This window comes from Xenopus tropicalis, chromosome 2 (genome assembly GCF_000004195.4).
Source record: "Xenopus tropicalis strain Nigerian chromosome 2, UCB_Xtro_10.0, whole genome shotgun sequence".
In the NCBI taxonomy this organism is placed as follows: domain Eukaryota; kingdom Metazoa; phylum Chordata; class Amphibia; order Anura; family Pipidae; genus Xenopus; species Xenopus tropicalis.
The window spans coordinates 97,290,504-97,308,114 of NC_030678.2; the positions used below are offsets into that span (position 1 = coordinate 97,290,504).

Genomic DNA, 17,611 nt, shown 5'->3' on the forward strand with positions numbered 1-17,611 from the left:
ATATATAAATTCAGTTGTCTCTTTGTTTTATCAGGACACAGAAATTATTAATACAGCCATTCTGACAGGACGGACAGTGGCAATACCAGTCAAAGTTCTGGCTATTGAGACATCTGGGATTATTACTGATATCACCTCTGTTACAGAGTGCAAATCCAGCAATGAAGACATTATCAAGGTGAGAGAGGGACATATAGAAGCTGTAGAACAATAAACAGAGACAATTATAGTTAGCACAATATATTAGTTAATTACTATTAGCAATTGGCTAACCACTAGTTCTGGTAAGATTCATTACAATACTGGGCTGAATAGCACCTATGCAGTTGACCATAGTAACCAATCAGTTATTAGCTTCAAACCATCAACTAAAAAATGAAAGCAAAGGTCTGACTGGTTGCTATAGGTAATTGGTATAATTTTAGCATTCTGTTTTAATAAATCACCCCTATATATTTTATGGCTAATACATAATCATATTAGGAATCTCATCATAATTCAAGTTTGGTAAGTTTCTTCAATAGGCAACTTAATGAAGTATAAAGTTATATGTTGGTTAAGTATTCATTCTGGGGGTAGGGTTTTTCTTTAACTTAAAATGGGGGCGGGGCTTTCTAGCTTTTTGTTTCTTTTGAATCCAATGAATATTATATTGGAGTGCACACGAAAATAAGCAATGATTAATAAAAAAAAAAAGCATCATTTGGGACTGACCCAAATGTGTCATATCTTAAATTCTGTAGACCTTGGAACCCTGAATAACCATCCGTGTCCAGTAAGTAAGTAAGAACTGTTAATAATACAATATCATTAAATTTGTTTAGATAGCTTTAGTACCAAAGAGCAAGAAACTGGTATCCTTAGAGGATTTTATGAAAATGAAATGAGTTTGAAAACAAATCATTAAATTGTCCCATTTTAGGCTTTGCTTAAAGATATATAAAAGGATATATTTTACATAATAATTATAGTTAAATGCCAAATGACTGTTTTATATTCCTCCCCCTCCTTTTTCTATATTTAGTTGAAAGATTTAAGGTCACATAGAAGATTAGCCACAGTGATCTGTAACTGGCACAATACCAGCCAAGAATCTCATCCTCCAGCAGCAATTCCACATCCTTCTCTTACTGCAACGGAATTGGTTGCAATTGGGCTGTATTAGAACATGTCCTTACAGATAATTGGTATCCATGGATACCTTGAACATTTGCTCTGTGCAAATCACTGCTTAGCCTGTATTCTGGGTTACGTCACACGTGGTCCAATTGAGTGTTTTGCTCCCACTTGTTTAACCAAGCTTTGAATTTATCACAGATATTAGCAAGGTCAGAGTAAAGGTGAAAGCAAAGTGCTACAGTACAATTTAAAGCTCATATACGCGTGGCTTCTCATGCAGGCTTTTAGCTACAAAACACATATTGCATATTATAATGTTCGGCTTGCAAATAAAACTGCCCATCCCATCGACTGTAGACTCATTAACTCTTAATACATTTAACTGGAGAACGGGAACCTTCCCCGAGGCAGGATTATGCTAACTGTTTTTGCTACACAACAAGATCACTTTGGCAAACTGCCTAAAATGAGCCCTTTGGCTTGGTTTACATCAGTGTCTGTCAGATGTGACAGCTACTGGTAGGGACAGACTATTGCAAGTTTTCGAGGCTGTTATCTGCACTATGGTGATTGCCTACACTTTGTGTTCAAAGCTTATTCGGGCTTTAGTGGGAACTGTAAGTCATAGCTAAGCGCAAGCAGAAAAAAAAGCAACAACAAAAGGCTCATTTTGTGGCTGGCGTTAAAGCAGAGTAAAACTATTGCAAAAAGAACATCAAATTCACAAAAGCCTCAATTCAGTTTCATGAATAAGGCATTTTTATATGCTTTGGCATTCACTGGTCCTTTCCCAGCACCACTGTTATAAATCTGGAGTACTTTTTAAGAATCACACAAATTCTTGTAAATAAAACACAACAATCTGATGTTAGTGGAAGTTAATAAGAAATAAGCAGTAATATTTGCAGAACTGCACTATTACAGAAACTCTGAAATAGACTTTGACCAAGAAGCCTGAGTAGTGTCAGAAGAATGCATTGGATTCCCAGGGTGCTTATATTGCACGCCAAAGGAATTCATTCACACATAGATTCTGGTGCTTGGCCAAATAAGATAAATGTATACAGAGGCAGATGGCAAACAACTAGAAAAAATACAATACCATGTTTTTACACTAATAATTAAACCACTATGTAGCTTGTAACAATGAGTGCAAGCAAATCATCAATGCAATATTATTTCCTAGAATTTTTAGAATAACATTTTGCTCTAGATACCAGATTAGAAACTGTAATATTTGGTGTAAAAATCATCACAACATGCACCTGCAAGGGAAGGGGTGGATCAGTGGCAGGACACATCCCTTTCATAAACATGTAATTTAAAGGAAAGCTATATCCCTAGAATAAATATTTAACCAACAGATAGTTCATATCATATTAAGTAGTCTATTAAAGAATCTTATAGAATATATATATATTGGTAAATATATACAGTGGTGTGAAAAACTATTTGCCCCCTTCCTGATTTCTTATTTTTTTGCATGTTTGTCACACAAAATGTTTCTGATCATCAAACACATTTAACTATTAGTCAAAGATAACACAAGTAAACACAAAATGCAGTTTTTAAATGAGGGTTTTTATTATTTAGGGAGAAAAAAAATCCAAACCTACATGGCCCTGTGTGAAAAAGTAATTGCCCCCTGAACCTAATAACTGGTTGGGCCACCCTTAGCAGCAATAACTGCAATCAAGCGTTTGCGATAACTTGCAATGAGTCTTTTACAGCGCTCTGGAGGAATTTTGGCCCACTCATCTTTGCAGAATTGTTGTAATTCAGCTTTATTTGAGGGTTTTCTAGCATGAACCGCCTTTTTAAGGTCATGCCACAACATCTCAATAGGATTCAGGTCAGGACTTTGACTAGGCCACTCCAAAGTCTTCATTTTGTTTTTCTTCAGCCATTCAGAGGTGGGTTTGCTGGTGTGTTTTGGGTCATTGTCCTGCTGCAGCACCCAAGATCGCTTCAGCTTGAGTTGATGAACAGATGGCCAGACATTCTCCTTCAGGATTTTTTGGTAGACAGTAGAATTCATGGTTCCATCTATCACAGCAAGCCTTCCAGGTCCTGAAGCAGCAAAACAACCCCAGACCATCACACTACCACCACCATATTTTACTGTTGGTATGATGTTCTTTTTCTGAAATGCTGTGTTACTTTTACGCCAGATGTAATGGGACACGCACCTTCCAAAAAGTTCAACTTTTGTCTCGTCGGTCCACAAGATATTGATCTTGGCAATCATTGAGATGTTTTTTAGCAAAATTGAGACGAGCCATAATGTTCTTTTTGCTTAAAAGTGGTTTGCGCATCAGGCCGTTTTTGCCCAGTCTCTTTCTTATGGTGGAGTCGTGAACACTGACCTTAATTGAGGCAAGTGAGGCCTGCAGTTCTTTAGATGTTGTCCTGGGGTCTTTTGTGGCCTCTCGGATGAGTTGTCTCTGCGCTCTTGGGGTAATTTTGGTCGGCCGGCCACTCCTGGGAAGGTTCCCCACTGTTCCATGTTTTTGCCATTTGTGGATAATGGCTCTCACTGTGGTTCGCTGGAGTCCCAAAGCTTTAGAAATGGCTTTATAACCTTTACCAGACTGATAGATCTCAATTACTTTTGTTCTCATTTGTTCCTGAATTTCTTTGGATCTTGGCATGATGTCTAGCTTTTGAGGTGCTTTTGGTCTACTTCTCTGTGTCAGGTAGCTCCTATTTAAGTGATTTCTTGATTGAAACAGGTGTGGCAGTAATCAGGCCTGGGGGTGACTACAGAAATTGATATTGAAATTGAAAATTGAAATTGATAAACCACAGTTAAGTTATTTTTTAACAAGGGGGGCAATCACTTTTTCACACAGGGCCATGTAGATTTGGAGTTTTTTTTCTCCCTTAATAACGTAAACCTTCATTTAAAAACTGCATTTTGTGTTCAATTATGTTATCTTTGACTAATAGTTAGCGGTTTTTGATGAGCAGAAACATTTAAGTGTGACAAACATGCAAAAGAATAAGAAATCAGGAAGGGGGCAAATAGTTTTTCACACCACTGTATGTCACCTGACAGGAAATAATGAAGCTTTGACTATAACAGGAAGAAGTGTGAGAGTAAAGACTTTGTGCATTCATTGTACATAACATACATGTGTGCCCTTATTTTACATATGGGCTATTTTATGCAATATATTTTATAGAGACCTACATTGTTCAGGGTTATAGTTTTCCCTTAAATGGCACAGCAAAAACTAATGTGCAATTGAATAGAGATAAGCACAGTCCAATAGGGAATGAAATCCCTTACATTAAAACCTTTTATTGCAAACAGTTTATTACATGAACAACATTTCTGGGGGCTCCTGCCTCCATTCCTCAGTTGCAGAGCCCAATAAAATATTGTATTGGAAGGGATATAATTCCAGTGGACTTTCGCACAGTGAACTGGTCTGTGAGAAGCCTATAGCACCCTACAACAACCACAGTAGCATTACAAGTTGGTGAGTGCGGACAGATTTTGAGGGGTAAACCAGGTCTTTGGCAATAGTGTGGATAAGTTAGAACAAGAGTATTGTTTGTGGGATAATTAATTAAGCTCTGTGTGTCTTAAAGAAAAAATGTCTCTTCCTTAAGAGCACAAGACAAAATGTGCACTGCATAATTGTAGCACTGATTATCCTACATTATCCTGTATTAGTGAACAAAACACATTGATCACCTACCCAAAATACACTGTCCAATGCATTACACTAAAAATGGACACACAAGAGTCAAGTTGCATAGGATATTAGCTGAATGTACCTACATTTCTTAAAGTACTTAACTATTAAGCAGAATGTTATTTCTCTTCTTTATTCTGCCAGATTAATGATTTCAACATTGTGAACACCGGAATTCTGTAGTTTAACAATTCTTACATTTTATATTGTTTCTCTTTCTGATACCAGGTGTCAAGCAGCTGTGACTATGTGTTTGTCAGCGGGAAGGAAACCAGGGGCTCGATGAATGCACAAGCCATGTTTAGCTATGAACACCTCAGTGCACCATTAGAAATGACAGTCTGGGTACCCAAAATACCATTATATATTGAGCTATCTGATTCCAAATTGAGTCAAGTAAAAGGCTGGAGAATCCCAATACTGCCAGACAGAAGGTAAAGGATGTGATAATAAAGCCATGCATAAACCCTTGCAACCCTTTTTTTTATCACAGCTCATTAATATATACCTGCCACAGCTATGCACTTTTTACTGACCTATTTATTATGTACTTTGGAAACACTTTAATATAACTAACTCTGCCTAATGTCTGGCAGATCCTCTATGCACAATGTGTTAAACCGAGACATCTTATAATGACAATCTAGCTGTTGGAGACACACTAGAGCTTGTTTACAGAGGATGTAGGGAACAAACAGGGGCAAGATGCAGGGACCTGCCATTTTCATATGAATACTTGTGTTCAGCAGTGCTGAATTCATGTGGGCTCGAGAAGGAAGGTAGATTCGCAAGTTAGGAGGCAGCAGCAGTTGCAGGGTGTAAAGAAGCCATTTCTTAAGTGTCAGCCCAGCCAGAGGTGCAGTTTTATTTACTTTCCTGTGATTATTAATTGAAACACAGGGTTTCTTTGTTTATCTGTATTTTAACACTAAGCTCTCCTCATCTGTATTTCTAAATGTCATCGTGCAGAATTGATCAATATTGTTAGTTTAGGATTTTGAGGTAGTATGTTGTGTTAGTGTGTGTGGCCATAAATATATTTTAATAACATATACAAATTTGAATTGTCTCAAGTTAAAAATTCTGGTTCATTCAAAGACAACTTTGACTTTAGGGATCTCATTTAAATTAAACTGACCAGCTTCCCTTACGTTCTCGTTTCAATCATTTTGTTTTAGCGTTGAATCAATGCTGGGTCTGGTGCATTTAAGGCAGGCTGGATCCTTTAGTTCTTTGAGAAGATATTTGGAATATCTTCAACTTTAATCACAGAGCTTTACTCAAAGATAATTCTATCCTACATTTCCAAATAGGGTGATGGTATTATCTTCTATTTATTGAAAACTAATAGAGAAGTAGTATATCTGTCATTTATTCAGTATTTGTAATACCATGCTATTTCACATTTGTAATGTACTGTCCCACTATTTATCTCTATGTTATACCTACAAAGCTTTTTCAATGTCAAATGCAGATGCAATTTCAGATGATTTCTCAAAGTGCAAAACATGTCATCTCAGAAGACCATCATCAACAACTCTATTGCTCAATCCTTGAGAAGGCTATTGCTGGTCCAATTCAGCAGTATATGTCTGTGGGCAAATCTCATTTGTTGAACTTGTGTGTGGCCAGGGTGTGCTACGTCAAGAACTAATCAAGCTTAAAATTCTGTTATACTGTTTTGTAGAATTTGACTTTAGTATATTAGAGCTGGATGGCAGTGGCAGAACACTTGTGACAGTTTGCATTTAGGGACAGTGGCAAATATGGAAAAAGAACAGCAATCAAAAGGGTGACATGTTTATTCATACAACCTTTAAAGCCCTCATTGATTCAATACCTTTTTTAAGTTTGACGTTGGAACAGAATGCTTGTCCGTGCTAGCAGTGGTAATTAATCCCCTAAGTCCACCACTAACACTAAAGATAGGCTGAGAGCAAAATGACCCTTGCTTCAGCTCTGTCAAGGGTATTCTGTAAGCCCATTTTCTAAGAATGTTCCCTTTGATTTAGTACATATGTATAATGGTCAGTTGGGAAGCACTTTCCTTTTCCCTTCCAACACAAAACTATCCACAAATACTTCAAACATCAGAAAATTCCAATTTCTCCTCTTCAATTTTCTGCTCTGCTGCATTCTAGTGATTTCAGTCAGGGGGAAGATTGCTAACTTTGTTTTTCAAAAGGGACAGAATAGAAATTACTTAATTTTTTTTCTTTTAACTCTAGTCGACCCATGAAACAACTATCAGCTTTTTCCTTTTAATATAATCACAGTTATTGTATTGGATATTCATGTTCTGAAACCAAAATACTTGCACAGCCTCTCTTTTCTATTTGTACTTTTGCTTCATGTTAGAATCAGTGCTCTCAGACTGCAGATCTTTCTGCTGGTATGAATTCTCTCAATTGGTGCCATTTTTAACAGAATAAATTCCCTTACTGGGAGTCAGGTTTCATATAATGGCAGCACCTGTATTAAAGATCGAGTACTGGAAGAAAATTGAAGCCAGTCAGAGCACAGATCCTTTTGCCTGTATTTCTCTCTCTCATGTTACACCATTACAGCTGTAAATAAATCAGGCAAAATGCAAGGAAGGAAAAGAGCTCTGCGGAGTGGAATGCAGCATGTTCATCTAATGGTTTGCATCTCCCAAGCTTTCTCAAGTCATGAGAAGCACCAGGAAAAGACGTGACTGTGATTTCCAATCAGATAATTTGTTCCATGGTGCAAAGCTCAAAAGTCATAGGGAATTATAGTCTGTATTCCATATATTAGAAATTATAATAATAAAACATTATTCAGTATTAACCTTTTAGTCCACAAACAATGCAGATGAAGAAAATGAATTCTCTACATGAAAAGCAACTTGGAAAACAGCTACATTAATATGCTCTTTATTTTAAAATCAGTGTATAAATCAATTCAATGTAAAACTCAAAAGGGCTCGTTTACATTTTTTGCATTTGGCATGTTGCCTCTTGGATTTTAATGTGAGGAGCAGAATTTTGTGCGTCTAGAAAACAGTGCAATGAGCTGTATTGTGTTCTAAATCCAGCACTGCGCTGGGCATCACTGTATTCAGAGTGGACAGAAGGGGGAGTCTTTCGGTATACAATAGCAGAATAGGGAACATCAGGGTACATAAGGTGCAGGACAGCCTCAGGCAGAGCACACACACACTGTTCCCCTGGGCATAAGTGCTGCACTGCATGCATGGGCTCTGCGGAGCACAATTATGCTCTCGGGGTTCATAAATAAAGGCACCAATAATCCTCCTGTGAGTCTGTATGTTAAAGGAGCAATACATTGTTCAAAACATTATTTATGTCAGAGGATGCTACTGTTAAATGAGATTTGCGGAAAGTTGTCCTTTATCCCCTAAGAATACTACAATTATACATCATAACAGCCACTCAGAAGTAGTTAGCACAGCTCCATATGCACTGTTGTATAGGTTAATTTTTTGTATTGCTCTTATGAAAACACCAAGGTCTAATTAAACTGTGCACATTAATCAGTTCTGCACAAGCAGTGCTTTGCACACATTCTTATTGCAGAAGCGTTTGTTATCAATACCCTTTGGAAATAGAAATAGAAATAAATAAAACAGAAGGGAAATCTAGGACACACAAGCTTCTTTAAGTCCCTGATTGAATAGACTTCAGGCCAGCAGAAATTGCTAAATCCTATGAAACATTTGGCTAATTTGTTTCCAGGGAAATCAAATCATTTTAACGTGATTCCTTTTAATTGGTCCACCAGCACTAATGTACTAAACATAGACTTAAATTAAAAAGTAGATGGTTGGATATGAATTGATATGATTTTACAAGCAGATGTGAGTAGCCCATATGCACCCACACCCACCTTCACATACACACTGTACATTCCCCTAATCACCACCTTTGGCAAATAAAAGAAAGTAGAGTACCCCCAATGCAGGTGTATTAAAGAGTTAGCTCTACTGTTAACTGCTCTATAAATCGCTGATTTTGTGCATCCTGTCTAGGTCTGTTCGGGATAGCGATGATGATGATGATGATGAGGATGATAGAAAGCTCAGCCGCGGCTGTACTTTGCAGTACCAACATGCTACTCTTCAAGTATTCACCCAGTTTCACACAACCTCCTCAGAGGGTACTGACCAAGTTATCACCATGCTGGGCCCTGATTGGCTGGTGGAGGTTACTGACCTAGTAAATGACTTTATGCAGGTAGAGGACCCACGTATTGCAGAAATGGTTGACAGTAATACAGTGGCTGGGCGTGAACCTGGAACTACATTATTTAAAGTGAGTAAATTATTATTATTATTATTATTATTATTATTATTAATTATGCATGATTTGACTTCCATGTAGGTGAAATGTAGATAAATCACAATATAAACCATTTTCTTATTAAAATATCGAGACTCTTACAATTGTATCAAGGGAAAGCTATTTCAAGGGGAGGGTAACACAAACTCCACCCACTGTGATTAAGGGGATAACCTCATAGCATCCATTGAACTGCAATACAGCAACACTCATTTATCAGATTTTAAGCAAACGGTAATTTCTGAAAGGATACATAATACCTTAGTGCAATAAATGTTTTTTTAACTAAAACATCCGTCCGTACCTGTTACAAATGTATTTGAAAATCTCAGCTGTCAGTAATATATTGTCTGTTGTTTTACCTTGTTTTTCCCAAAACATAAAAAGGTGGTGTCTCCTCTGATGGAAACAGTGCTTGGTCAGACCCCTATTACAGTGACAGAGGAAAAAGTCAGCATAGCCGAACTTCGGGCCCAGGTGATATCTGGCCTAACCCTCTCCCTTCATCCAAGTCCTGGAAACAGCCACACTATCATTGCAAAGACAAGTGCCCAGCACATACTGAAATCCCCTAAACAAGTAAGTGGACTGGACAAAGGAGCTTGCAGAGCTAACAGAATGCAAAACACATACAGGCTCATTTAATACATGCAGGACATGTAATCTGCCATATATTATGCACGTTTCACCTTGCCATGCACATATATAAATTGCCACAGGTCTCTGCACTGCCTGTGCTAGGCTGTATCGTATTCATGGGTGATTGATGGTGGGGCATATAGATGATCCTGCTCTGGTACCCTACCCATCACCCAGTTTATGCATAATTGAAATGCACAAGTTAGCGAGCACAGGCAGGCATATTCAATTTTTATTCATTACATTTATTTAAAACAAAGAGGATTTTTATAATATTTTAACAAATAAAAGTTACAGAATATAAATGGGATCAGGTTGCCCAGCTCACTAGAGTTTGCAAATATAAACATTTTGATAGGCACAAGTTACCACGCATAATTACACCTGTTGCCATTACTACTAATATGTTGCCGTTTAACTATATTTCAAAGCTTAAATCCAAAGAATCATCATTTGCTGTCATCTTGTATGAAGAATGAATTAGATCCAAACTACAGCATTGCAGGCTCTTATCTAATGCACAGTGGCTTAAGTTTCTAGTTTCTGTTGCACATCTGAATGAGAAGGATGTGGGAGAGGTGACACTTTTGCACTTCCCCCCTAAATAAATACAGCACTGCCAAATGCTGACAGTGCTGTATTCTCCAGGGGAGTGTTCAAGGAACTGTGGCTTTGGGTGCTTACCCAAGGGGTATGCCAAATGTGTCATAATTAACCCAGTAAAAGTGTGGGGGAAAGCATAAGCCTTTTATGCTGTAATAGTCCTTAATTTATGGGTAAACACACCCTGAGCCTCACAATTAAAATCTCAATTAAAAATTGTGAGCACAGAATAATTTTAACGTGTCTTTTATATGATGTTCTTTTGCACAAGGGAATGTTGCCAGGCAACAACAATTGCAGGAAATTAATATTACCATAACTACTGTTATAAAATCAACTAGCAATGTGGGCGACTGTCTTGATAAATGTAAGGTTATTCACATGGGATTTAAAAATATGCAAGTCAACTATACCCTTAATAAGACTTAGTTAGTCAAATGCTTGATGTATGAGGACCTGAGGTACTTGTGAATACTAAACTAAGCTTGAGGAAGCAATGCCAGTCAGCAGCAGGAAGGGGTAGCAAGGTATTATCCTGTTTTGAAAGGGGTGTAGATTTAGTAGAGAAAAGGGTAACTGAAAGAGAAGAAAAGGTTAAACCTAAGTAAGCTTTATCAAGAAACAGGGCATTTATTTGCTTCTATTCTGTACACATGGGCTTCTGTATCAGATTTCCTTTTCTCGGCCTCCTGGACAGGTGCTTGACCCCGCAAAGCTTGCTCCCCTCTCCCTCCCTTCTCTCAGCTCCCCCCTCCCTGCTGTAATCTGAGCCCAGAACCACAAGCCAGGGTGCAGGAGAAGGAAATTACATTACACCAAGCTAATATGGCAGCTGCTTTCTTAAACAAACACAGAGAGCTTCTAGGCCTGTTTATGGTAAAGCATAGTGTTGTAGCTGCTGTCCCTGCTGTGGCAATAAACTGCCTCAGTAGCTTTCCTTCTTATTTAAGCTCTTATCTTCTTAGCAAGTGGCTCAGGCATGCATTAGGTAGTTTTAGTGCTAGAAGCCCATGGTTAAACCACCGGCACCAACACCTTGTTTGAAAGAGGAAACAGGTGAGTGGGGATCAGGAGTTGCTGTGCATGGGAATTCATTATGTACTTCAGATAGTGGCAAATGTGCCAAGAACTCTAGGTGTAGGCATTGGATCCATAGCATAAAGTGGTTATCTATATGACAAAATTCCTTTCTCACTGCACAGGTCTAAGGGGCGGTGGGGTTATGAAAATAGTTCTCCCACTATATATTTATATTGTCCTCTAATCTAGTTGTAGTGTATTCATTTCCCTTTTTTCCAGAGAAAACAACCCTGACTATGGTTATACACTATATGCTTTAACGTAACTCTAAAGGACTGGAGACCAAAATTGCGCTGCTTAGTTAATGTAAGGCCTTACCAGGGATTTATAAAGAGGCAAATTATGCTTCCAGCCCTTGAATTCATTCACTTTTCATGCAAGACTTTGCTTTAGTAGCAACTGACTAACTCTATATTGTTAGAGGATATTCACAAATATCCTCAAATCCTTTTCAGGCCCCAACTTATTACTGTTTAGTGTATAACTAGATTTTTTGTTATTTCACCCAGCTGATTTTCTAGATTTAGGTGGAAAGACAGTAGCTTAAATATGGTTAGTGCCCCATGTTGATTTTTAAATGGCAATTGAAGGTATTGTGATAACTAATAAAAGCAAGGTGTAAAGTGCAAAAAATAGGTGGAATGTGCCATATTTTTTGTTCTTTGCCCCCTGCCCTCCACTTTAAATTTCCGCAGGTCTCTGTACTATAAAGTGGAGTGCAGTGGCCTGTGAATACAGTACTACCTCTATTTGGCAGAACTGTATTTGTGAGGAAATAAAAATAATAAATATCTTAATGACACAGATCTATTTTTTTTCTTTTACAGGAAGGCCTGCTGAATCATTGGCTAACATTCAGTGATGGATCCTCTGTACCTCTTTCACTTTATGATCCCAAAGACTATACACTATCAGTGAGCAGTCTGGATGAACGAGTGATCTCAGTGAGCCCAGATCGGACCTTCCCTATTGTAACAGCTGGAGAGGAACAGGGCACAGGAACCCTCCTGCGGACTGAGATGATAATAAATGAGATCTGCCAAAAAACAAAGAGGAAGAGTATTTTGTCTACAGCAACAGCACTAGTGCAAGTCATGTTTGGTCCAGATGAGCCAGGAGAAGAGGATGAACCAGGGAAATTAGTAAGTGTTGTGCCCCCACATTTTCCTGGACAGGAAAACAAAAATACATCTGGCACAACACTGATTACGCCACTCTCTACATCAGTTGAAGATCTGAGTTCACTTGGTTCTGGGGAATATCCCTTACCAATACCTACAGTTTTCCCTCAGCTGCCTCGAGGATTGACAGACTTAGAGATTGGCATGTACGCACTCTTGGGAGTTTTCTGCTTAGCCATACTAGTCTTTCTCATAAACTGCATAGTTTTTGTTCTTAAATACAGACACAAGAGAGTACCACCAGAAGGTCAGGCAAATCCTGATCATTCCCATCACTGGGTTTTCTTAGGAAATGGACAACCCCTCAGGGCACGAGGGGAATTATCACCACAACCTGAAAGTCCTGGCAACGCTTTGGAGGCAGGAAGTTTACCACCTCATCATTCTTCATGTTGCAGAGGTGAAGCACGAGGAAGTAGCAGTAACAGTAGCTCCCAGGCCAGTGTACAGAGCCAATCACATGGACGGGGGGATGGATCATCTGGGGGAGGTGGCTCAAGTCGAGAAGCCAGTGAGGACCCTCTAAGCTCATCTCCCACATCAAAGCGAAAGCGAGTAAAGTTTACCACCTTCACTAGCTTGCCCAGTGAAGGCAGTGTATATGATGCAGTACCAGGGGCAGAGGAAAATGATATGGAGTGGGTGTGCCGAGACATGGGACTCCGAGATCCCCAGGAGCTTAGAGACTATATCAGGAGAGTCAGAGAGATGGCATAGCCTTGGTGTTTGTTGGGGCTGTTGGGACTAGATGAGCAAACATGCACCCAAAAGGATTGTTGCTTTCTCCAGAACTTGGAGAATGGGCTTAAAGTTCTCTTTGTGTCTCGCAATTAATGTATTCAATCTCATACTCTACCACCTCTGACTTTTTCTTCCAAAATATCAGTATTCATTCGCCTAAATCATTGTCTTTCTCTGTCTCTTCTTCTTCATATATGCATTAAGCCTTCTCATATCTACCAGCCATACAAAAAGGAGCACGTTGTTTACAATGTCTTTGTATTCTTTGTTATGAAGAAGAACATGGAACTTTGGCTCCAACATGTCATGCATACCATTTATCTATACAAATCTAGTTCAGAGAGGTTCCAAAAAAGAGAGAAAACCTGAGCTAGATCTGATTTTTTCACCTTAATGGCTTACATTTCACAAAAATACAGACAACAAATTAGGAGGCCATGATGGTTGTAACAAAGTATCATAGCCTGGAGAGCAGCTGTATGGCTTTTAAATTGAAAGAACTACTACACAAAGCCTATACACAGGTTTTGCACTAAAGAAAAAAGGAAGAAGTCCAGAATGAATGGAGATTCTGAGGCACAAATTGGACTGCATTTTGGGAATAAACATACAATTTTGTAATGAGTATACCATGGCATCACAAGGCATTTGTGCTGAGAAAGAAAACAAAGTTTCAACTGAGAACAATATGAGCAAACTATAGCTTATTTTATTAATTTCCAAATTATGTAAATTGGCAAATACAGAATGCTCAGAATACCATCAAAGGAATTCATGGCCAAAAATACGGACACATTGAATTAAAACTATTAAATATGAATGTGTTTCTCAAATGTTGTTTTGGTCAAATATATCAGAATCTAATAATAACAATAGTAATAAGCAGTAAGATTAAAGCACCTCAAAATTTACACAAATTCTCTCAGGGGAAGTGAGCAGCTAATGGAGTTTACCTGAAAATATGGGTGACAAAAAATAAGTGCTGTTGCATATTGTTGTAGGACTAGCCATCTCTATGGTTTACCAAAATAAATATTAGCCAGTTTGAGATAAGGCACAGACGTGACATAGACCAGCTTCTATGGTTGGGATACAGATAGTAAGCGCACATCACGACTTGTGGGCTAAGATTACTTGGATGCAAAGCCAGTATTTAAAAGTTTATATAAAAAGATGGATTAAGTGCCACAGCATACAGTACATCATGTCACTTCTAGAAGTAATGTTCAGATGTAGGTAGTGTTTCTTTTTTCTTAAAAAAAAAATAAAAAGTTTAAAAGGTAATTCAGCAGTCAGCTAATCCATCCAAAAATGAATCCTTGATTCTATGAGTCAGTGTTTCACTTGCGTGGCGTTCAGTCTGAAGAGTTCTTGTAATAGGATTTCTTCAAACAAAACCCCTAAACCCTTCATATGTCAATTTATTTTGTTATTAAGAACATTGATTTATTTGCTGGTTCAGTTTGCCAAAACAGACTTTTATATTTTTGAGGAAATGTGTTATTAATGCCCTGTATCAGTGTCAGTAGATAAGCTGACTATTTTTTATTTACCCAATTTACTTTTTTTTCCTGGGGAAATTCATTGCGTCAGATAGCGGAGGAACTCTTTTGAGTTGAATGAAATGAGAGGCAGCACTAGGTACAGATAAGCAAGAGGGAACATAACTGTACGGGGACATTTTTTCTAACTGGAATGATGGACGCCAAAATAGGGTAATCCTTATATAAGACATGTAAGTCTTGAACTTAACCACCGTTGTGTCAAATTTTTCCTAAATCAATATATAGGAAAATAAAATTTGGCAGTGCACCAAAGCTAATAGTGTTTGTGCCTTTATTCATTTACATGTTTTTGACATAAAAGTCAAGCAAGATATTGATTCTGGGTATTGGAAAGTCTTGGAGAAAGCAGCTGCTGCCTAAAATATAATCTCGTAAGAAGATCTTATTTTGCTATACTTTACGTGTATTTTATTTTTGTTTAAAAAACAGAGATTTTACATTTTGATGAATTTATATCAGGTTTCTGTATTGCATTGGGATCATCTCTGCTTTTCTTTAGATGTATTGTTTTCTTTGTTGGCAGGTTCTGCCTACAATGTTAGATCCCTCCTAAGGAATCTATTTACAGCATATTTTACAGCTAATATGTCTGCAAAAATAAAAGCTGAGATTTGATGCTTTCTTTGTTTATGAAGTGATAGATGGGTATTTGTATTAAAAACCTATGGCACCTAGCAACCTTTAGGTGCCATCTCCGACACACTGCCTGGGCCCGCACTAAGTTTAAGGATTTTTGTCTATAGCAACCTGTGCCTGCTAAGAGTTAACATTGTAGGCTAATATGTTTAAAAAGGCCATTAAAACTTTACATTATCAATAAGTGGTCATTCTTTTGCAGGCACTGACCTTAGAGAAAGAGTGGGCAGGAATTAGAAATTACATTGAGACTGGGAAAGGAGTTATAAAATAGCTGTTATTTATACATTAATATATTTGCATTTTTATCTCAAAACTTCCAGTGCTGGATTTAAAATATGCAGGCAGTAAGGACAAGGTACCTTAGCACCATGTGCCCACCAGAGCTTCCTAGTTTGAGAGTGGTTAGGGAGTGTGATGTCTCCTTCAGCCCACCCCTCATAATTACAGCTCTGCTTTACACAGGCATTTTTGTATTAAACTGGAAAGTTGAGGTCCTTCCATTCCAAATCAGAGTGCAGGGACCTATACCTGTGGGCACTCACAGTGGGGCAGTACATGGTAGTTTGTATCTGTTTTTTTGCCTTTTGAACCTGCACCTGTGGATCCTTAGGGGGAGATTTATCAATCCACGAACGCTCCAAATGCATTTTTTTCATAATGATCGATATCTTTGCAACAATTTCGTCGCCGTCGCGACTTTTTCGTATCTTGCGCAAATTTTTCTTCTTTTGACTTTTCTTTCTGCAAAGTCAAGTTTGAGGGTCTTCATATATAATAAATACCTACCTACAGTTCATCCTCAGCATCAAACTTTAAGCAAATTCACCAGACATGTTAGCCTTGACATGTTCAACCTAAAGTGTGTCTCAGCCAAAAATATAAATCAGTGATATTGATTTTGATGAGCTCTATCATTTCAGCAGCTTTAGCAATAACAATATATAATGTAGTATTTTTTGTGTGTCAAGGATTTCTAAGGTGTAATAAATATACCTTTGGTCACCAAGGTTCCCAGTTGGCTCAGCTAGTTTACACTGGCAATCATAATGAAAATGGGCCAAAATCTAAGGAAAACAGAGAAACAAGTGTAGGACTAAATGTACAAGTCCTGCTATTGGCTAAATCTATTATTGAACAATTATTACAATATTTTACTGTATGAAAACATGAACTATATATTCTGTAATTTGTGTTATCTAAAAGTATATTTAGTTTCTTGAGCCCCAACCTTCAGTAATCTGAGCACACAAACTCTTGGCCCCGATGACCAGAATTTCCATAAACCTTGCTTTCTGGGAAGACAAAACATCTTTTTGACATTTCACCTCTTCAATTATCTGTTGCTTAAATCCAATACACTTAAGCTATGCCATTTATTAAACAACTAGAACCATGAAATGTACCCTAACCTAAAAATCAATCAAAAGCTAAGGAGACAATCATATGCATTAATGCTTGAGATTTGTTAAACTGATGGTTGGACAATGGACACAAAGCAAACCTAGCATTTGTTGGTCATACAATAAAACATGCACCATACAAACGTCTCTAAACAATTATAGGAATATTATAAAACTGTATAAACCTTAGGTGAACCCAATGTACCACTGGAAAGCTGAAGATAAGTAACAAGAAAATTGATAGCAATTGTGGGGAACTAACATATTAGAACAAAACATTCTTGATGAGGATCACATTTTAATGGAAGACAATGAATAATGTATGCCTTTGCGCACAGAAATTTTCCTTTGCCTTAATTTTGTGAACCTTTTTTTGAAACGTTTTAGGAACTACTTCCGCCAGTGGAAAAAATATTGTGAAAGTTACAGTTTGCAGCAGTGCACAGTGTATATAATTTCATTTCTTTCTATAAAGGTTATTTCCAAGATCCCTTATGCTGAGAGTGTAATGCAAGCCCCTCCCCCACTTGTTTCATTGTGATGAATTCTGGGACTTGAACTTCCTCTGCTTTCCACAGTAGGCCCGGGACACTCTCTGGAAAGCAGAAGACTTCAAGT

The 17,611-nt window shown here is 37.9% G+C and overlaps 1 protein-coding gene across 1 annotated transcript in view; it reads left to right on the plus strand.

The window, feature by feature from the left end:
- tmem132e (transmembrane protein 132E) overlaps window positions 1-15,569 on the plus strand; it is a 243,445-nt gene extending 227,876 nt beyond the window's left edge. The window contains exons 5-9 of the mRNA XM_002940528.5: window positions 35-178; window positions 5,052-5,257; window positions 8,836-9,118; window positions 9,533-9,724; window positions 12,295-15,569. Coding sequence (XP_002940574.2) covers window positions 35-178; window positions 5,052-5,257; window positions 8,836-9,118; window positions 9,533-9,724; window positions 12,295-13,365 — 1,896 coding nt within the window. The 3' untranslated portion in view covers window positions 13,366-15,569. The remainder of the gene's footprint in view (window positions 1-34; window positions 179-5,051; window positions 5,258-8,835; window positions 9,119-9,532; window positions 9,725-12,294) is intronic.
- The last annotated feature ends 2,042 nt before the right edge of the window (window positions 15,570-17,611 follow it).